Source organism: Zea mays, chromosome 1, assembly GCF_902167145.1.
Source record: "Zea mays cultivar B73 chromosome 1, Zm-B73-REFERENCE-NAM-5.0, whole genome shotgun sequence".
NCBI lineage: Eukaryota > Viridiplantae > Streptophyta > Magnoliopsida > Poales > Poaceae > Zea > Zea mays.
In genome coordinates this window covers 164,004,396-164,027,109 of record NC_050096.1, presented here as the reverse complement: position 1 = coordinate 164,027,109, position 22,714 = coordinate 164,004,396, and the positions used below count along the sequence as shown (strand labels likewise).

The 22,714-nt window shown below is 49.4% G+C and overlaps 1 protein-coding gene across 1 annotated transcript in view; it reads right to left on the bottom strand.

The window, feature by feature from the left end:
- Positions 1-22,714, bottom strand: part of LOC103640480 (achilleol B synthase) — a 75,829-nt gene that overhangs the window by 32,342 nt on the left and 20,773 nt on the right. Inside the window, exon 7 of the mRNA XM_008663047.3 lies at positions 17,328-17,516. Coding sequence (XP_008661269.1) covers positions 17,328-17,516 — 189 coding nt within the window. The remainder of the gene's footprint in view (positions 1-17,327; positions 17,517-22,714) is intronic.

Sequence of the window (22,714 nt, the reverse complement as noted above, 5' to 3'; positions counted from 1 at the left end):
TAGAGAAGGGGAAGGAATTTAAGTGGACTCAGGTCTGCCAAGATAGTTTTAATCAACTATAGTTGAGACTGATGTCACTCCCAGTATTAGTCATACTGGATTTGCAGAAAGGTTTTGATGTATATTATGATGTGTCTCATCAAGGATTGATATGTGTCCTTATGCAGGACGGACATGTCATCGCCTACGCATCCCTTTAGTTGAAGAATCAAGAGTTGAACTACCTCACTCATAACCTAAAACTTGTCACAGTTGTGCATGCCCTTAAGATTTAGAGACACTATGTAATGGGAACCAAATGCCAGTTCTACACAGACCACAAAAGCATGAAGTATATCTTTACGCATAAGGACCTAAACCTTAGGTAGCGCCATTGGTTGGAACTTATCAAGGATTATGACTTGGAGATTCATTATTACCTTAGCAAAGTGAATCTAGTTGCAGATGACTTGAGTTGAAAGGGCCAAGCTCATGTGGCTATAACCACCCTGATGCCCGAAGAGTTAGCAGAGGAGTTTGAGAGGCTCAACCTAGGAATAGTTGCTCATATAGAAGGAGTTACCATACAAGTGGAACCAACTTTGGAGCCGGATATAGGGAAAGGTCAGGTTGGAGATGCCAATATTCAAGAAATCAGAGATCTGATGGTAGACGGAAGAGGTATGGACATCACGGAGGATGCACAAGGCATAATATGGTTCAAAAACAGGATATGTGTTCCAGAAATAGATAATCTCCAGGAAACCATACTGAAGGAAGCCCATGACTCAACTTATTTTATCCACCCCGGTAGTACCAAGATGAACCAGGACCTGAACCAGAAGTATTGGTGGTACGACATGAAGAGATATGTAGCCTCACATGTAGCAGTGTGAGGACTATTACGACAAGTTCGATGAGATCTAGGCGTCATCTCCCAGTTAATCGCGTCGTTGAGATAGTTATCTTAGTTTGATTTATTTTGTTACCAGTTATTTTGTAAGACATTCTCATTATGTAATAAAGATTATCATATTTGTTTCTATACACTAAGTAATTGTATGTGTGGAGCTTGCTTTGGAGGACATATGAAATGCACCCGGATTAGTCCTTAATTTTGGGTGTGACACTATTTTCAAGATATAGTGGAGGAAGATAAGCCCATGGAGGGGTTCATGTATGATGACCCAGCATAGATTGATGAGCTAGAACACTAGGATGAGGTTTGGTACCCTGATGAACCTAATGAGCTAGAGGAGCTAGATGCCTTCTTGCCAAAGGTGCCCTATGTTGGGGATCCTACACCAGAAGACCTAGAGGACCCAGAGGACCTAACAAGGCCAGTGGGTGCCCTAAAAGATTCTTGCCTTTCACGTAGGAAAATGACCCTCATACCAAAAAAGGGATGGAAATACACTTCCCATGGTTGTATCACAATTTGCTCATTGCAGTTGGACATGCATTCCTACAAATCACCTATATGATCGGGGATATCACCCTATCACATTCAAGAGCAATAACCAGAGGACTAGTAAGTCATAGGTTAAGCTATATGAGGAGGATGAGTATGGGGTATAATGTTGGTATCTAGGCACTATGTCCTAGTTAGCTTGTCCACCTTTGAGGCTACAATGAGTGATGTAGTGAGGCAAATCATGTCATCTTTTTATGAAATGTAGAAGGCTGGCCTAGCAATAGTATCTACCGCTACTACCCACAATATATATTAGGGAGTAATACCACTTGGATCACATCTATGGGGGTGGAGAACAACACTCACTTGAAGATCTTGCTGAAGTATGTGAGGGCACTGAAAACTGATCTTGATGCATCCCTAGTAGAGCTAGATACACTATGGAGGTCCAATGCTGCCCTTAGAGCATGCATAGAGGGAGTTGTAGACTCTGACCCAATTGAGCATGTATATGATGCTGCTAAGTCACCACATCGAAAGAAGCCTCGATACAATGAGCTAGAAGAAAAGACTTACATATAATTATATGATGACCCCAATAGGTCGTACCATAGGTTTCCCTTTTTTAGGGTGTGTTTGGCATGGCTCTGCTCCACCCCAGAGCAGCTCTACTCTAAAACTCTGGGTGGAGCAGCTCTGCTCCAGAGTTTAGATTGTTTCTCATAACCAGTGGCAATGGCGGGTAAATAACTCAAAACTCTATGACTAGATTGCTTTTTTGGAGTTTTCAGAGCAGCAAAAGAGGTACTCCAAAAAATTGTACTGCAGCTCCAAAAACTCCATAGAGTTTACAACTCTGGAGTTATGGTGTTTGGCATGCTCTGGCCAGCTCCCCTTGGAGTTTTGCTCTGGAGCCATGCCAAACAGGCCCTTAGACAATCATTTAGAGTTCTGCGTTAGAATTAGATCATTTAATTGTCATCGTGTGGTTGCTATTGTTATTATGTTTGAGTTGGTCCTTTTGCAATGAGTGCAACTGAGTTGTGGCTTAATGCCACAACCTAGTTATCAATAATAGGTTATAATTAATATAATAAAGTTAATAAATTTTGTTGGGAATAAAATCATTTTTGCCTTTATCTTTCTCTTTATCTATGTTGTAATTGTTTTGTGTAATGAAGAAGAGGCAAATCTTGATGATGTGACTTAGAAGATATAAATTAACCACGAAGGACATTGAATCTGTGGTGGATGTCGATGTGGACCTAGACGTGCCACCCTTACCCTAGTGGATCCTAAACTTATTGCTGAATCTACCACCTGATCCACCGTAGTTCACCCTGGAGTAGATCATCTAGAACCATATTGAGGTCATGAATAACTTTTGCCTAGTTGTTGCAGTTATCCACTAGGCACAACAGAAAACAGAGCCAACACATCCACCTTGTGATTGGTGCGGGGACTTTCTAAGAGGAAACCTGCCTATTTTCACTCACTCTATTGATCTACTAGATGCAAATGTCTGACTACACACAATACATCATTAAAAGTGCATCAACACCTTCGCTGATTTTGGTGGATTGAATGACAAAACTATTAAAGGACTAATTAGTTTGTCAAGTGTTGTATAGGAAACTAAGTATGAAGCATATGTCTTAGTAAAAGGCATAAAAGGTTCAACACAAGAGAATAAAGGTGGTATTCCATAGAAGGATCAGTAGGATTACGTGAATACGGAATATCCCAAGCAAGATGAGAAAGCAAACAATATTTATAGAATCAGGATGAGACTTAAGATGAGGATGAATTAAAGAAACCTTGTGCAAAGAAGCTTTGCTTATGAACAAAGATAGGAAGACCATTGATTATGTTGGTCTTTGTTGGAACTTGCTATCCCAAGCAAGATGATCCGACAGGGGAGTAAAAGTAATGCAGACAAGGTTTTAGCTCAAGAAGGCAATTGCTCTGTTAATCAAGCCTCTCAAGGGCACTGTGCAGGGGTATTTGTAGGTGCCTAAGTGCCCAGCGTCTTGGGTTAAGGACGCATGTGCCCTCAGGCACCCAGGTTATCCCCGGAATATTCCCATAAAGCAGGGTTACAGACTATAATTACAGAGAAGCCTTTACAAATTAGGCACGTAATGCGCAGCGGCCACGCGGGGTCTGTTACAATGGGCCGGATTGCACGTGGGCCTTCGTGTTGGACGAGGCCGCAGGATGGGGCGACCTCGCCATAGGCCTTCGTCCTGCGGTGCGCTGGACGAAGGGTGGAGTCTGCCAGTCGTCTTGTCTCCGTTGGTGCAGCGAGACTGGCGAAGGCATCGAGCGAAGGGTAGCGTCTTCGCCTTCGCCCCAACATTTGCCCTCTGAGGGACCAGTTCGACTAAGTCATCTGGTGCCGAAGGCGTCACTAGATGGTGGAGACGCTGCCCTCGCTCGAAGTGGTTCCGCGGGGGTTTTTGACATGACCGTTGATTGACGTCGTACTGTTGGATTGTGAGTTTCCCGAAGCGTCGCGCCCTGTGTATAAAAGGAGGTGGGGGCGGCGCAGGTTGAAATTTACCTTTCCACGCGCCGCGAAAACCCTAACCTCCTTTTCAAACTGCTCGCTTCCTCGTCTACCCTCCTTGCTCCTATTCGTCGGAGATCTGGCCCACGTGAAGCAGACCACACGCCGCCGTCGACGGTACGTAGCCATGTCGTCTTCCTCCTCGTCTGCTGCGACCACGCCGACGGCCGAGGTGTCGTCCGAAGATACCTCGGGCACTGTGGCGGCGGCAGAGTTACGATCGGGTGATATGGTGGAATTCGGTGTTTTGAGGATGTCGTCGGTCCGCGTGCAAGATATGCAACAGTTGGGATATTTTAGCGGCGGGGTTGGGCGCGTCCCGGGGGCAGAGGAGGTTCCCGAGCCCGAGGGCGAATTGGTTGTTTTTTAGGCATTTTTCATCGCCGGCCTTCGTCTGCCTGCACATCGTTTTGTGTCGGAGGTTCTGCAGAAGTTCGAAGTCCAGGTTCACCAGCTGACACCGAACGCCGTGGTGGCGTTGGCGAAGTACGTCTGGGCAACGACGTCGTATGGCAGTCAGCCTTCGGTGGAAGTCTTCGCCAAGCAATACTGTCTGCACTGGTAGAAGAGAAAAAATGGACATAAGATTGCACAATTCGGATCGTGCACTTTCACACCGAAGTCCGGGAAGACTTCGATGGAAGTCGTGGAGCTGGTCCCCTATGCCCGAAATAAGTGGGGCAACTGGTGGGATTACTGGTTTTATGTTTCAGAGGCCAAAGTCGAAGACCACCCAAGGCTCCCCGCAGCCATTATGTGCTCTCATTATTATGTGGCGTACCCGCCATTTGAAGTGGCGGAGGATGATGAGAATGAAAGGGCCCTTCGGATCGCTGCTCGTACGAGTAGTGGGCGTGATCTAGTTGAGGAATTCATAGGGTATGGGGTGTGGCCCTTGGCGCATGGATGGGCGTTGGGCGAAGTATGCCCTCGCGAGATGCGCTCCCTAGGTGGGCGGAAAGTGTGAAGTCCGCTTTTTGCTTTGGATGTGCGAGGGCGGGATCCTGCCGCGGTTGTGCGCGAAGCGGAGGATAGGGCGGTGCGAATTGTGGGGCGCTACGTGCCGAAGACGGAGGCCCTGCGAACCTGGGATATACGCGGATCCAATGATCGTCTGAATAGGGTCTTCGAGTTGAATCGTTTACCGTATGGCGGTTATCCCGGGGAAGACGTTGTCGACAGCCGCAGGAAAAAACCAGCGGTTGTGACTGAAGAAGACCCCGCGCCGGAGGCCGCCCCAGCCACTAAGAAAAGGAAGCTAGGTACTGCGGTGGGGGAACTGGGGGTCTCCGATAGTTTTGCTATGGAGTTGATGGGGACATGCGCGGCACCCGGGGGAAGGATGTCTTCGCCCGAGCTCTGGGAGTCTTCGGCGCGGATGCTGGAGGTTACAGGGGGTCGATGGCCCAAGAACGTTCCTATCCCCCGCGCAACTGGCGAAGACTTCTTTACGTCTCGCATGGCCCGTGACTTGAGAGTGTTTCCTTACGGACGGAATATTGCTGCTGTTGTGTCGGCAGTGATGAACAAGGACCGTCAAGATGCTGCGCAGAAGCGTCGGGCGGTCGTCAGGATGGTCGATCCCGTGCGCGAGGCGAAGAGGGCGTGAGGAAGCACGAAGGCTGCAGCCTCCGGCAGTGGCAAGCTGGTGCCGGCTGTGAAAACGGCTGCGCCCGGGGGCGGCAAAGCGTCGACGGGCGAGAAGGCTGCAGCCGCTGGCGGAACCAAGCCTCTCCCGGGCGGACCGTCGCCCGCGAAGCTGCCTCAGCCGGGGAAGCGTGTTGCTGACTTCGGCACAAATATCAGTGTCGAGGATTATCTGGGTGGTAAGTTTCTTTTTGACCGGAGACGTGTTGCAGGGTCGGGCGAGGGACAGTTGGTTGTTGTCCCGCCTTCAGTGGCAGCCACCTCGCCATCGGCGGTGGTAAAGGCGAAGGGGGCCACGCAGGACCCGTGGGCCACCTTTTGCGCGAGCGGCGAGATTCTGACGGCCGCTGCCGCTAGGGACGTGGCGGGCACCATGTCCCAGTGGCTGAGGGAAGTGTCTCAGTAGTTGTTGCAGCAGCTGACGCGGCAGCTGAAGCAAGTAAGTTGCGCTGGACTTCGATGTTTGCTGTGTTTTGGTTCATGCGTTTGTCTCATGAAGGTTTGACTTGTGTTTTTGCCAGGCGGCCGACTTCGCCGACCGTGTTGCGTCGGGCGTCCTGACTGTGGACGTCGCCGCCGAAGTCGAGAATCTTCGGGCGCAGCACGCGGATGCTGTCTAGGATAAGTCGGCTGCGGAGAGCAAGAACTGCAGGCTGGCGGAGAAGGTGGCCGCCCTGGAGGCCGAGAAGACTGACCTTCGACGCCGGCTGGCGGAGGAGAGGAGGGAGGCTAACCAGGCCATCGCTGAAGCGCAGGCTGCGCAAGCAGAGGCTAAGGTGGCGCTGGCGAAGGGTAGCCTCGCCAGCCAACGCGCCGAGGAATGGGAGGCGAGGTTCAACGCCCTGCGCAGTCGCGTGGACAAGGCCGAGACCTCGGTGCGCTCAGAAGTCGTGCGGACGCACGCGCAGCTCACGGAGGCATACCGCGATCTGGGTGCGCGGACTGCAGATTTCGATGTGCCCGACCACGAGGCTAGCCTCCGCTTCCTTGAATGGTTGCAAGAGGAGCTGCTGGTGCTCCTGACTATTGTGCAGGGCTTCATGTCCTACGCCTCCCTCGTCACATGCGCGGGGGCCATGAATGCGTTGTCCCGCGAGGGGTGCAAACACTATGAGGTCTTCGACCAGTCAGATGAAAACTTTGAGCGCGAAATTTTTAAGGTTGAAGACCCTGTGGTGAAGGATTCCGCGGGGGCACTCTTCGATCGGATGTGGGGTCCTCATGGTCGAGAGGCGGTTAGGGAGCGGTCTGACCGGGCGAGGGAGCAGGTAAAGTTTGTCTTTTGTTTCGTGTCGTTGAATGTGGGTACGCGTGGGTTTGCTGAATGAGTGTGTTGTTGCTGCAGATGGCGCGTGCCAAGGATGTTGAAGACTTTGGACATCTGAACGGCGTGCGGCCCGAGGCGGAGGCCAACCCGGTGCTGCCCGAGGCTGAGGTCGACCCGGCACTGCCCTCGGAAACCGGTGAAGGCTCCTTCGCTGCACCTGCATCTACTGTGTCTGGTGAAGGCTCGTTGCCAGCCCCTGCGCCGATGGCGGAGGATCCCCCGAAGGCGGTGGCGGAGCTGGCAGCAGAGGATCCCATGGCGGCGGCTGGGCATTCGCAGGTGGCTTAGTGGGTGTGGGGGAGTTAGTGAATTTTGTCTGTGTTACTGAACCTTGGTTGCTGCGCAGGTTCAGGATTTTGGGCCTGCGCACGCAACCGCTACTGCTAATTTTGTGGCGGCTTCGACCGTGGTTGCTGGAAATGAATCGGATGAGTCTGTGTCTAAGTTTTTTGAGTTTGATGATTCTGGGAGTTCAGTTGTGTGGACGAAAGAGTCTTCGGATGAGGACTTGGATTACTTTGCGGCCTTGGATGTGGCTGCGGCGGAGGCTTCTCCGCGTGTGACGGATGCTGAAGTTTTTCCTGGTCCGAGTGCTGGGCGTAGGCGGCGAAGGGCGGTGGCGAAGCGTAGAGTGAGTGAGGTGGAGGGTGGTCGTCTTCGTGTGGATAGGGCTGGCAAGCGGGAATTGTTGTCCTCGTCGGCTGGGGCGAGTGTAGGTAAGGGGTAGTTGCGAAGTCTTTTTGAGGGTGAGGAGCTGAGGATAATGCTGTTTAACTATAGGGAGATGGGTATCATTCTGAAGGTTGAACCAATGTAAGGTGTGATGCCCTCGTTGTACGTATGTAACTATAATTTGTATGATGAGGCTGTGTGCCTTCGCTGATCCGGCCGTGCCCGTGGGGGACTTGTGCACTTGATCTAGCGTGTTTATGATGTCGGTCCGGTTGCACCTGTAGTCGGTCTTTGCCCGGATAGTGTTTTTAGGAAGACTTCGATTTTGCGCACTTGTTGTGCTAGTCCGGCTGCACCCTTAGGCGACTTTTGCACGGATAGTCTTTTGAGGAAGACTTCGATTTTGCGCACTTGTTGTGCTAGTCCGGCCGCACCCTTAGGCGACTTTTGCACGGATAGTCTTTTGGGGAAGACTTTGGTGTTGCGCACTTGTTGTGCTAGTCCGGCTGCACCCTTAGGCGACTTTTGCATGGATAGTCTTTTGGGGAAGACTATGGTTTTGCGCACTTGTTGTGCTAGTCCGGCTGCACCCTTAGGCGACTTTTGCGCGGAGTGTCGCACGCGAGGGTAGCTAGCGCTGCCCCTCGCGGTGACTTCGTTGTGGTCGAATGCCGAAGACCGTCAATGCGGTCTTTTTTCGACGTTGTAATTTTTTGCGGGGGGTTTTTGCGTGTATATTACATGGCTCCGCCTCATTAAAAACCTCACCCCCAGGAGGAAAAGAGTGTGGGCCAGAATAAAACTGTTTGGGGAATTACAAGGGTGAGTTGGCCCTGAGTAGTCAAACAAAAAATTTGCAAAGGTTGTCTATGTTCCAGAATGTTCCAGGTCTTCGCCAGATTGTGTTGTTAATATGTACGCGCTGGGAGACGACTTCGTCTTGATGATAAATGGTCCTTCCCACTTTGGTTCCAGCTTTCCCCGTGACTCTGTCCGGGTTGTGCGGACAAGTACGAGGTCTCCTTCGCTAAATTCCCTCGGGATGACTGTGTGGTCGCGCCATGCTTTTGTTTGAGCTTGGTATTTGTTTAGAGCCTGTAGGGCGAAGACGCGGTCTCCGTCGATGAGGTCCTTCGAAGTAGGCTCGTCTACGTCGGGGACGGCTGATGTGACTGTCCGGAGTGACCCATGTTTTATTTCTTGCGGGGTCATGGCCTCCGATCTATATAGAAGGCGGAAAGGGGTGAACCCAGTTGCCATGCACTCAGTCGTGTTCAGCGCCCAGACCGCTTCATGTAACAGGTCGGCCCACTTGCCTTTCTTGTCGTCAAGGAGCATTTTCTTGACAACTGTGAAAATTTTACCATTGGCGCGTTCCACGACTCCGTTGGATTGCGGGTGGTACACTGAGGCGAAGGCATGCTTGGTGCTAATGGAGAAGCATAAATCCTTGAAATCTTGGCTGTCAAATTGCTTGCCATTGTCAACTGTGAGCTCGGACGGTACTCCGAAGCGGCAAACAATGTTTTGCCAGAAGAATTTCTGGGCAGTCTTCGATGTTATCGTGGATATAGCCCTCGCCTCGATCCATTTGGTAAAATACTCGACAGCGATGAAAGTGAACTTGAGGTTCCCCTGGGCCGTGGGTAGGGGGCCGACAATGTCTAGGCCCCAGCGCTGAAGAGGCCACGTGTGGGCGATTAGCTTTGTGAATTGTGAAGGGCTTCCCGAGCGTGGAGAAAACTTCTGGCAGGCTTCGCAGGACCTTGTGACCCGATTTGCGGCGCAGATCATGGCGGACCAGTAGAAACCTTGACGGATCACCTTTGCGGCTAGGGCCCTAGGCCCTGCGTGAGAGCCGCAAGTCCCGCTGTGGACTTCGCGCAGGATTTGGACGCCTTCGGTCTCGGTGACACATTTAAGCATGGGTTGACTGACCCCCTTCTTGTAAAGCTGACCTTCGATTAGTGCGAAGTCTCGGCTTCGATGTTTGAGGCGCTTGGCCTCATTGATATTGGTTGGATGATAGTACCCCTGCAGGAACAGGGTTATTGGTGCCTGCCAATCTTCGGTCATGATGAGGTTGACTATGCGGTGGCCCTCGCTGTCATTGTTTATTTGGAGCCCCTCTGGGCTGCGGACGGCTGGCGTGCCGATGACATGGTAGAATACGTCGGAGGGCAGGGCCTCGCCTCTGGCGGCTACCTTGGCCAATGCATCGGCCTCCTCATTCTTGGCGCGGTCCACATGCTGCAAGGTAAAACCTTTGAATTGTCTTTCGAGACTGTGGATAGCCGCGAGGTACTGCATAAGTGCGGGGTCCTTCGCTGCATAGTCTTTCTCGACTTGGCCGATGACTACCTTGAAGTCTGTTCTGATGATGCAGGTGGTGACACCAAGTGCCCTTAGCTTGCGAAGGCCGAGGATGACAGCTTCGTATTCTACTATATTGTTGGTGCATCTATCAGACTCCAAAGCAAAGCTGAGGCGTGCTGCATATCTGTGCTTGACCCCTGTGGGTGAAGTAATGACTGCAGCGGCGCCTGCCCTCGCATGGCACCATGCGCCGTCGCAATGGATTGTCCACACCTTCTCTGCGGACGGGTCTGGCTGTGTTATTGGCCCAGTCCAGTCGACGACGAAGTCTGCCAGGACTTGTGATTTGATGGTTGTCCTGGGTTCGAATGTGATGTGGTAGCTGGAGAGTTCGGCTGCCCATTTAGCAATCCATACTGATGCCTCCGGGTTTCTAAACAATTCGCCGAGTCCCCTATCTGAGGTGACCCGGACCTTGAACGCTTCAAAATAATGGCGCAATTTGCGCGAAGCCATAACAACTGCGTAGGCAATTTTTTCCAGTTCCGTCATATTGCATTTTGATGTCGTGAGTACTTCGGAGACGTAATAAACTGGACATTGCCTAATTGTGCCCTCTTTGTTCTGCTCTTGAACCAGTGTTGCGCTGACCGCATGCGGCGAAGCTGCGATGTAGAGCAACAGGGGTAGCGAGGGGTCGGGGCTTGTAAGAATCGCCAACTCTGACAGGTACTGCTTTAATGAAGCGAAGGCCACCGCCTGCTCTGGTCCCCATGCTAAGTCTTTTGCACCGCGGAGTGTTTTGAGGAAAGGGAGGCTTCGCTCTGCGGATTTGGAGATGAATCTGTTGAGGGCGGCCAATTTGCCTGTCAGTCGTTGGACGTCTCTGGCTGATTGCGGGGGCGTCATATTGATGATGGCCTGGATTTTGGTTGCATTGGCTTCAATCCCGCGGTGCGACACCAGGTAGCCCAATATTTTCCCCTGGCGAACGCCGAAGATGCACTTTTCGGGGTTTAGGCGAAGTCGTGCGTCCCGCATGTTCGCAAACGTTTCGGCGAGGTCAGTCAGATGGTCTTCCTTGCTTCTGCTGGCGACGACGATGTCGTCCACATACGTAAATATGTTTCTGCCGACTTGGCTCTCGAGCACCGTTTTGGTGAGCCGAGAGAATGTGGACCCGGCGTTCTTAAGTCCCTCCGGCATTCTGATGAAGCAATACGTGCCGAAGGGTGTTATGAAACTGGTGCTTGCCTTGTCTTCCTCCTTCATATATATTTGATGGTAGCCAGAGAAGCAATCAAGGAGTGACATGACTTCGCACCCGGCCGCACTATCGACGATTTTGTCGATCCGAGGCAGCGGGAAGTTGTCCTTGGGGCAGTCCTTGTTGAGACTGGTGAAATCGATGCACATCCGCCATTTGTCGCTCTTCTTCTGCACCATCACTACGTTGGCGAGCCATGTAGGGTAGGCGGTTGGCTCGATAAACTTGGCCTCAAGCAGGCGATGTACCTCGGCCTTGGCGGCTTCTGTCTTCTCATCAGACATCTTGCGCAGCCGCTGTTTCTTTGGCCTCACCAAAGGGTCGATTCCCAAGCTGTGCTCGATTATGGAGCGACTGACTCCAACCAGGTCGAGGGTGGACCAGGCGAAGACGTCTTTATTTTTGGACAGACAGCAGAGGAGTCTCTCCTCATCATGCGAAGTGAGGTCTTCGCTGATGGTGATCGTTTGCTTGGGTGTTGCCAGGTCGAGGGGAACAGTCTTGGTCCCGTTGTTGCTCTACAGCTGTGCTTTGTCATGTTCTTTGGCGGTTGGGCTAGCAGACTCAGGGACCTCGCGCTGGGCCGTGAGGCAGTGTACGTTCCTTTGTCCGAGAACAAAGTCTCTTTCTATGTTGCGCGCGACCTGCTGGTTGCCGTAGACTGTGATGGCGCCTTGCAGACCTGGGATCTTCATGCACAGGTAAAGTCCGTGAATGGCTGCCTCAAACTTGTTGATGGAGCCCTGACCCATTATGGCGTTGTACGGGTACACCATGTCGACGATGTCGAACGTGACTTGCTCACTTCGTGCATTGGGTGCTACACCGAAGGAGAGGGGTAGCTCTATTTTGCCGACAGGAAAGGTGCCCTTGTCGTCGAAGCCATACAGTGGGTTGTTCGAAGGCTTAAGCAGGCTGTGGCTTATGCCCATGCGGTCGAAGGCATGGAGGAAAATGATATCCGCCTGGCTGCCGTTGTCGACTAAGACTTTGTGCAGGTCCCAGCCTGCCACGCTGCAGTTGATAACCATGGAGTCGATGTGAGGTGCGCTGCGCAGATCGACGTCTCGGGCGTCGAAGGTCAATGGCACATGGGACCACTTTGTCTGCACGACTGGACCGGTGACGGCGACGTGGTTGATGTTGCGGTAATGGTCCCTCTTCTGTCGCTTCGTGTCGAAGTCGACGCTGGACCCCCCCAGTGATCATGTGAATGACTCCGCGATACGGCTGATCGGCGAAGTCTTCTTGCTTTGGGGCTTGGGGGTGGTTGGGGTGGTGGATGTTTTGCTGTTGCGGGTGTGGAGGTGGGGTGGGGGAGGTACGATTTGTACCTCCTGGTGGTGTTGGTATGCGTGGTGCGGTGGATGCGGAGCGGGGCCGTGGTTGTATGGCTGAGGGGGTTGTTGATATGTGTGCGCGACAACTCTAGGGTTGTCGGCTGGTTGCGCCCGTGCCATCCTGTCTCTGGTGGCCTTCGTCTCTGGGCAGTCTCTTGTAGGGTGCACGCAGTCTTCGCCGTGGAACAAGCAGTAAAATCTGCACGGCTGTTGCGCACGTCCTCGACCCTGACCACGAGTTCCGTTTTTGCGGCCCTGGGGGGATACTCCTGGCGGCGAGGGGCCTCGCCAGCGGGGTGCTGGTTGGTGATGTTGTGTACCTACTGCTGATTGCGGCCGTCCCGACCGGAGTCTGCCTGCGAAGGCCTCATCCACGTACGGCTGGACTGCGGAGGGTCTTTAGGTTTCCTCTAAGACTCGACTTTGCGCTGGTGGAGCTCTTCAGATCTGGCATATTTTTCGAATAGCTGATACAGCTCCTGGAGGTTCCTGGGCGGATCTCTGATGCAGTGGCTGTAAAGGATGCCAGCCCGAAGACCACTGATGGCATAGTGAATGGCGATTTGGTCATCAACCGAAGGCAGTTGTGACTTGAGAGTCAGAAACTTGCGGTAGTACTCCCGCAGGGTTTCTCTTTCCAGCTGCTTGCAGAGTGAAAGTTCAGCCAAGGCATCGGTGTCTGGGCGGTACCCTTGGAAGTTGAGCAGGAATTTGTCCTGGAGACTTCTCCAGGAGTCGATGGACAACGGGGGTAACCTGGTGTACCAGGTGAGGGCCGGGCCTTCGAGGGCGATGATGAATGACTTGGCCATCGTGGCGTAGTCCCCTCCGGATGATGCAACGGCGACCTGATAGCTCATGATATACTGTGCTGGGTCAGTGCTGCCATTGTACTTGGGATAGGTCCCTGCCCTGAAGTTGGCGGGCCATGGTGATACTTGCAGGTGGGGCGCTAGGGGACTCCGCTCGTCAAGGTAGTTGACACCTTGGAATGCTGCAGCGTGCGGAATGGCGTGTCCGCACTGAGGGATGAACAGGTCTTCGATTTGCGCGTGCTGTTGGAGGGGTGGGCCGTGTTGCAGACCGAGTTGGCCTTCGCGCTGCATGAGCGTGATCTCTTGCTCAAGCTCCTGAGCCTTTTGCTCTTCGTCGCGTATCATCTAGCGCACCTTGGCTTGCGCAGACACACATTGGTGTTTGGCCTCGAGGATCTCTTTTTGCTTCTGGAGGTTGCGGTTCTTGATGCGCAAGGCACGCAGCTGTAGTTGTTCCTCTGCTAAAACGCCGATGACTTTGCCGTCCTCGGTGGCGTCCGTGCCCTCTGGTGGAGCGAAGCCTGGGGGAGGTTGCGGTTGTCCTTCGGAGCTGCAGGTGCGGAGACTGCCTTCGAGTGTGAGTTGTTCATTGCGCTGCCTCTTGCTGAGTGCGTCGTCTTCGCAGGCTTCTGGGTGGGTGGTGTCGACAAGGGCCTCGCCCTTTTTCTCAGCCAGCAGCGCTGCCTTCGCAGCTTCGACAACGGATGGGGCTGCCTTCGAGCTAGCTCTCTTTGGTGCCATCGCGGGTGGTTTTTCGTAGCACAAACGGTGGGCGCCAAATGTTGGAACTTGCTCTCCCGAGCAAGATGATCTGACGGGGGAGTAAAAGTAATGCAGACAAGGTTTTAGCTCAAGAATGCAATTGCTCTGTTAATCTAGCCTCTCAAGGGCACTGTGCGGGGGTATTTGTAGGTGCCTGAGTGCCCAGCGTCTTGGGTTAAGGACGCATGTGCCCTCAGGCGCCCAGGTTATCCCCGGAATATTCCCATAAAGCAGGGTTACAGACTGTAATTACAGAGAAGCCTTTACAAATTAGGCCTGTAATGCGCAGCGGCCATGCGGGGCCTGTTACAATGGGCCGGATTGCACGTGGGCCTTCATGTTGGACGAGGCCGCAGGATGGGGCGACCTCGCCATAGGCCTTCGTCCTGCGGCGCGCTGGACAAAGGGTGGAGTCTGCCAGTCGTCTTGTCTCCGTTGGTGCAGCGAGACTGGCGAAGGTATCGAGCGAAGGGTAGCGTCTTCGCCTTCGCCCCAACAGTCTTCAACATAATGTGAATTGGAGGCAGTTTGATAAAAATTTAGGGCAAGGAAAGGATAGGGCTTCGAAGGACCTACCCAGGTGAAGGTTAAAAGCAACATAGGTTTTGGGACTAAAGGACCATGAGTAAGGTGAAGAATAAACGTTTATGCTACAAGTCAAAGGTTTGATCAGATTGTGAAGAGTTATGTTGTGTTGGAGACCACAACATTAGAAGACATGATTTGAAGCCATCAGATTAACTTATATGTATTGTAATGGTTCAAGTCACAAGGCTTAAGGGATGCTAGCTAAAAAAATCAAGCCTGATCACAATTCCAAGCATAAGGTTTCAAAGACAGAACCTTGAAGGGCTCACTTATGCAGACTTTGATAGAAGCGGCCAAAAGTGAGAATTTTGAAGGAATTAGATATAGGGCCATTATAGTGTTTGAATAAGTTCTTGATGACCATTGCAGTATATTGGAACTCAATAAAGTAAGAGAATTGATCAGATTTGGAGTTTGAGGTTCCAACTGCCAACTAGAGCAAAAAGGATGATGTGAAGAGGCAAAATGAGTTGGAGGAAAGCCAATAAGATGACTTAGAAGGTATGTACACACTCAAGGAACATTTATCTAAGTCATAGAAGTGCCCAAGAAAAGAGCCAAACTCAAACAGAGAAGAAAATACCAATATAGACTTAGTTCGGCATACAACGAGGCACCACATGGTTCGATGGTGCACCAGACCGTTAACATAGAGAAGTATTTCTTAGGGCTTTGATAGTTTTGGCACAATAGACCAGTTCGGATAGCACCGATGGGATACCAGACCAATTGCGTAGAGAAGGAAGTTTTGGGTCTACCAAAGTCAAACACTAATGGCACATTGGACCAAGCACCAGTGGTAAACTATACCTTTATAGTTTAATGGCTAGTTTCAAAGTTCAACGGTTACGCTGATGTGGCGCTGACATGGCTCAATCTAGAGGTTCACCAGACTGGTCTGATGCATCCTAACAGCTGATAACTTTTCAGAACGATCACTAGGAACAATAGTCTGACATAAGTCTGGTGCACCTAGTATCTGCATAATTTGGGTAACAACTAGTTTGTCTTGTGGGCAACATACATCACTCGTCCATGCCTCCAACACATACAAGCAAGTGTTCAGAAGTGATTAGCAAGTGGAGAACCCAATCTAGTGCATCTCTTTATGAGATCAAGTGATTAGTATGTAATCAAGTGATAGAGAGTGGTGTGTAAAATAGGGTGCTTGTTCTTAGAGCAAGAGAATTCTGTAAAGAACTAGAAAGAGCTAGAGAAAGTTCTTAGAAGAGCTAAGCGACCTTGAGCAAGCGTGCGGGCTACGGCCATTCACTTTAGGCATCCGTCGATGAGCTCACATGTTTATCACAAGTGGTAAAGAAAATAAACTGGTAGTGAAATCTTAGATTATCACAAGTGGTGATAAATTTGAGCAAAGGGGAGGAGGAGTTCAAATAAACTCTAATCCTATTGGATAACTCCAACCTATATTAGGGAAGCATTTGAGGCTTTACTGAACCACAGGATAAAATCATGTGTCTTGTCCTCTTGCATACTTACATTACTAACAATTCTTATTGCATATTGTTATTTGAGTTTGTGAAGTGTAGGTACTAAGTACACAAAGACATTATTCCACTACAATCGATCAAGTCAAGTAAGTTGAGTTCATTTAGGTTGAAAAGTTTTAATTGCCTTTTCACCCCCTCTAGACGACATCATGGGCGTGTGTGTGCTAGGGGTTCGGGCATATGGCGCATGTAGATCCAGATTATTCACATGGCATGGCATATGATGTGCTGGACATACAGATGTGGCCAAGAGGGAAGGTTCTTGGCTTACGTCGGTCTTCTAAGGGGATGGATTGTGGTATCATGACATAGGTGGATTGTGTGTTATCATGGTCCAAGGCTTAATAAGATTGATAGAATACTCATGCCAACAAGGTGTAACTTCTTTTTCGAAAGTCTGTCTTGAAAGAACCTCTAGGTTAAACGTGCTTGAATCAGAGCAATTTTGGGATAGTGACCGATGGGGAAATTTTCTTGGTTGTGCATGAGTGATAATAAAGTTCAAAGAATAGACCTGTGTTGGTATGTGGGGATCGTGTATGGTCCTAGAGGGCTACCAGGAGTATGCATAGACGATTTGAGGAGTCGCTAGGGTGTTACCCATTGCCACAATATGTTTCCAAAGTTTGTTGTTCTTGTGTTATGTTTCTTAGAAAATGCCACTTATTTTTTATCTAGACATGCATTAGATATAAAATATTTGATATCTCGTATGTCTCAAATCCAATATATTATTTATGGTTTCTATAGTACACCTAATTTCTATTTTTATGTTGAAACAATAAGTTGATTGTAGCAGTATTATGTTTGGCCTTATTTAAGCCTTGCTATTATATCAAAATTCACTAAAGTTCTATTGTTTGTTGATCTGTCTTTTATCTATGATGATTTCAAATGGTTTCCATGCTTAGATACCAAAATCAAACTAAAACCACATGTTCTTTTTTGCAATGATCAAGTTCCAATTCCAAGACAGTTGTGAATCGTGACTTTGTGCTAGTGAGAATATTTAATACATATAAAATAGATCAGATGACACATTTTGTGTCTTATAACAAAAAAATATGATTGGTTGCATTACTTCAAAAAAATAAGATAGAATGATGACAGTAGACAATACCTTCGTAATTGAACATATGCCAATATATTGAGTAGTCTCATCTTCATAGTGGATATGTTCTAGGATGTGGTTCAAAGCTCTCTCTCTTAACTTTTTAAGTGGCCAATAGTTCAACACTGGCTCCACAAACATGTTCAAACATGTTGAAATAAATTTGAATATTCCTGAAGGTTTATTGCGCATATCCTCCTAATGAAAAGGCAAGAGTGAAATTAGTACATGGTTAATGTTCTTAATTCTAGGCATTATTTGGCGCTTATAAGCTTTGTTTCTGCATGAGTGCTAAAGTCCTGAATAAGTACGTAAGAGAACACATGTAATTAAACATTGAATGCATCCATACATCCTAATTACCTTATGACATTGCCATGTTAATAAAGGTAACACAAATCTACAGTTTTGATAAATAAAGGGTTTGAAGTTATCTCTAAATTTCTAAGCTCAAAACTTGATGTATAATAATTAAACAAAGGAAAATTTTAATTTAATGGGTAGCACTATGTTAGTATTTTCCTTTCACAAAAAATTAAATTCATTTTCATAAAATATGAATTTATACTCATGATAAACAAATAAATTTTGACCTCAAAATTTAAGGGATAATTGAATATTTAGAGTCACTTTTAAGAACAATTTGAGATAATGATTAGAGATGTACATATAACTTTGTCCTCTAACCCTTCCACATCTTTCTTACACTAAACAAGTCCTTCCACATCTTTTTTACACCAAACAAGTCCCCAACAGGATAAGCTAAAAAGGAGAGGCAAAAGGATGTTTGCATCGCTAAATAGTGTTGCATAAGGCATAAAAAAATCCCAATTTCCAATAGAGACCATGCATTTGGGCCACATATTATCCGACGGTGGAGCGACACAGCGAGTCAGCGATATCATCTCCAGTGGTGATGACGAGGGTGGCAAGGGGTAGCAACATGGTGGCAACGGGGCGGTGGCAGTAGCACTAGGCATAAAACCAAAGCCCAAATCCCGAAGCCTGAAATATCCGAGACCATACATGTTTAATCCGAAGCCTGGTACTCGAATAATTCCTATGGTTAACAAAATATCTGATTTTAATTTGGGCCTAATCGGGTATCACTCTATTGTATACAAACTACCCAAATGTTGGGCCTGAATTTTTTTTTACTGGCAGACCTCCACCAGCACACAGCGCCACAGCCCAGTATGCCGCAGCCCACAGGCCCACGACCAAGCCAGGTCCAGCGCTCGTCGGGCCGTCGGAGTGAGATAGCTGTGTGCTACCTTGAACATGAACCCAGAACCCTAGCCAGTATCCGCCATGAACATGAACCCCATTGCCATGAACATGAACCCAGAACCCTAGCCATGAACATGAACCCAGAACCCTAGCCAGTATCCGCCGGCCGTCGACCACCAAACCAAGTGCCATCGTTCGACTCCAGGCCGGCCTCCTCGCCTTCAATCTCCGAGCTCCTCGCCTCTGGTCTCTGGCGGCCGATGTAGGCATGTAGCGACCCTCCGGCGGTCCGGCCTCCAGTGTCTGGTCTCCTCCTCGCCTCCAGCCGTCTGACGTACTGGCCACTGGGTGCCTCCTCTGCCTCCAGTCCTAGTACGCCACCGGCCATCGCAGTGTAGACCGTGCGGTGCTGCCTCCTCTAGGCTCCAGTCCTCTCTTCCCTCACTCCTGCTCGGCTGCTTTGCTGATGCCTGGTTGTTGATGCTCCTATTATTCGTCTACTGCAGTGCTACCTTGCTATTGCTGTGTGCTGCACATGCATATATTGTTGTTGTCGTGTGTTGCCAGGCACTAGTAACCGGTAAGACCGTAGTACCGTGTGTGTCTGAACTGTGAAAGATCAGTGAAGTGTGGTGTGTGAGATGTTCAATGATGTCAGTGATGTGCGTGAGTCATGATCAGTGATGTGTGTGATTGTATATTGTTTGCTGCAAGAATGCAAGCTAACTATAGTGAAGCAAAGTAGCAGATAAGCTGGTAGTTTAAAATTGGGCAGAACGGGTTACCTGGTCCTGAACCCAAACCCCAAAAATTAGGGTAGCTGAAAATTTGGGTAATTGTGGATAGGCTAACCAAAGTAGCCCACTTTATTCAAGTGAAGACTACTTATTCGGGAGCCTGATTGGTAGAGTTGTATATGTCACGGATTGTGTATCTGCATGGCGATCCAAAGAAGATTGTCTTAGATAGAGGATCCTAGTTCACCTCCCGGTTCTAGCAGAAGATACTCGAGAGTATGGACACAAAGCTAAACTTTAGCTCAGCCTACCATCCCCAAACAGATGGTCAAACCAAAAGGACTAATCAGGTGTTGGAAGATATGTTGAGAGCTTGTGCTCTTAATCATGCTGGCAGCTGGGACAAGAGTTTACCCTATGCGGGGTTTTCCTATAATAATAGTTATCAAGCCAGTTTAAAGATGTCCTCGTTTGAGGCGTTGTACGAGAGAAATGTAGAACCCCATTGTATTGGGATCAGACTAGTGAAAGACAGTTCTTTGGGTCAGAAATCATCCAAGAAGCAGAGGACCGGGTTCGAATAATTAGGGAGAACATGAGGACAACACAGTCAAGGCAGAAAATTTATGCTGACACCCGAAGAAGATAATTGGAGTTTGAGAAAGGTGATAGCGTATACCGAAAAGTGTCACCAATCAGGGGTATGCGAAGATTTAAAGTCACAGGAAAGTTGTCCCCTCGCTTTATTTGATCCTTCAAAATCCTAAAGCGAGTTGGGAAAGTGGCCTAACAGCTAGAGCTACCCAACCACATGAAAGATGTGAATGATGTGTTTCATGTATCCAAGTTGAAGAAGTATCTCCGAGTCCCAAAGGAACAGTTGCCTATGAAAGAACTCAGTGTGCAGGGTGATCTGACCTATATAGGTTATCATATCAAGATCATTGATACCCTAACTCGGGTCACAAGAAATAAAGTGATCAAGATGTGCAAGGTGCAGTGGAGTCATCACGTAGAAGATGAAGCTACCTGGGAATGAGAAGATGAATTGCTAGCAGAGTTCCTCCACCTATTCCCTAGTTCATCTTAATCTCGTGGACAAGATTTTTTAAGGGGGTAGGATTTAAAAGACCCATATTTTAGAATAAATAAAGCATGTGATTATTTTTTTTATGAGTGCTCCTTTATCTATGTGACATATAACCCATAAGTTGAGTAGTCAATTAAATGAAGGATTATAAATATAAATTTAAAATTTATGCATCGTGATGGATAATTTATTTTTGCTATGTTGCATTCAAAATGGCAGTTGGTATTCAAATTGTACTTAAGTTTTAGACAACTTTCTAATAAATAAAAAAAGAGAAGTAGAAAATAGAACTCCAGGCACTTGGGCTGAAACTCTGCTCGGCCTATTTCAACTGCCACTGCTAACCCAGCCCGAAGCCCATTTGTGCGCGGCCCAGCCACCCTGCAAAGCCAAATTGCCGGCCCATTTCCGTACGTCGCCGCTCGGACCGTAGCTCAGACCCGTGTTGTGTTCCCGCCATACGGGACCCAACCGTCAGTCAACCTCCACACATGCCAGCCTCCCTTCTGCCGCCACCATGTGGGCCCACGGTGACAAACTCTCCGTGGCGTTGCAACTGAACTCCACGTTGGTCGGAGTCGGAGCTGCTCACATGCTCACGTGTCACCATGAACTACCTGGAGATTAGCCACCGTCGGTGAGGGAAACAGAGAAGGTCACCGTCGAAGCAGAGAAGAGGATCACGTCCGCCGCCGACCGTTATCGTGTACGTCGATGGTCTGCGTGGGGTTGGTGCCCATGGTCGTGCCGAGGGAAGGAGGATCTCTGCTATTTAGGCCTGGGGGTGAGCGTTTCGTCGCCGTAGAAGGAAACTCATCACGTAGTACTTGCGGCTCGACGCAAGCAGCCCTAAACTAATTTGTCGTGTTCTCCACAATGTTTAGCAAAGTCGTTGGGTCGGGACAGTGCATCCGGGCGGACTCCGGTTGGCACTAGCCATGGCGCCGCCGACTGGTTCATAACCGCCGCCGACTGGTTCATAACCGTAACCGAGGTGGAAGAAGGCAAACCAGTCGTTTATCTAGATACCTGTTGGATCCTTTGATCCATACCATTGATCCACGATCGAAGCGTCGTGGGTCGGGCAGTAGTGCTTAAAATCTGAACCATAGATATCTAGATGGAGGGATGGGTTTGGATCATAGCGTGGGCAAATGTGGACCATTGATTCGGGTTCTAGGGGAGAGAATCGCATAACTATTCGGTCGTGGTACCTGGCCGTCGTTCGTTTGATGAACAGACACGATTAGATCTTAGGGCCCGTTTGGGAGGGCTTCGGCTCCTCTAAAAATGGCTCTAGCTCCGGCTCCTCTAAAGAATTAGCTTCTTCGCAGGAGCCTGTACTTTTTGCAAATTGTTTGGCAAAACCGTGCTCTCTACCGTGCTCACCGTGCTCTCTACCGTGCTTCTCTGTTGCGCCGGCCAAGAACCGAGTGCCAGCTATGGACAGACCGTGCGTCGTGCCGTGGGCAGCAGCTAGGCCTCGAACAGCCCCAACGCGCCATGTGCTGCTGCTTGGGCGGCTGCCAAGGCAGTACCGTGACCTGCACCGGTCACCTGGGCGCCTAGTGTCGCAGCTAGCCTGGGCAGCAGCCAAGGATGGGGCGCCAACCAAAGGCAGGCCGTGCGTCCATGGAAGCAGCCAGGTCTGTGTACGCAGAGCCGCGCACAGAGCCAAAATTTTTGGCTCCGGCTCTCAGCCGTATTTTGGCTCCTGCTCCTGTGCAAGAGCTGGTTTGGGAGATGGCGTTTGGGATGGCTTCAGCGAGGAGCCGGTACTGGAGCTGGCGAGGAGCCCTCCCAAACGCCCCCTTAGGGTCGTGGTACCTGGCCATGGATTTTGAATCAGGCGGCCTAGATCAGGGCGCGTAGGTGGTCGAGTGTAGTTTTTGTTGTGAGCCCCCGGGATATTGGGGAATTAACCCGCAGCCCACCCGGAGTGCAAGATAATAAATGTTAGGTCCAAATTTTAGTAGATTTCACCCTGAACTCTTGTCTTATTCAACCCACCATCCAAATACTTACTAATATAAATATAATAGATCTGAAAATAATTCTAGTATGAAAATAATTCAGAGAACTTAGAAATTCCGTAATTAATTCATTTTAACTTTGATTGTAGTAGTTCTCAAACCTAAGGTTTTGTTACGACGCATAGAAGATTCTCAATAGTTTTCCCTATTGTTTGGTGTGATGTTAATTTCTGTATAATTTGTATGTGTTGTTGCGAATAGACGAGCAAATGAGTGAGGAACCCAAAGCACAGCAGGAGTTCATAGAAGTCAAGTTGTGCCCTTGATCACTTTTCTTTACTTAATAATGTTCTTCATAATCATCGT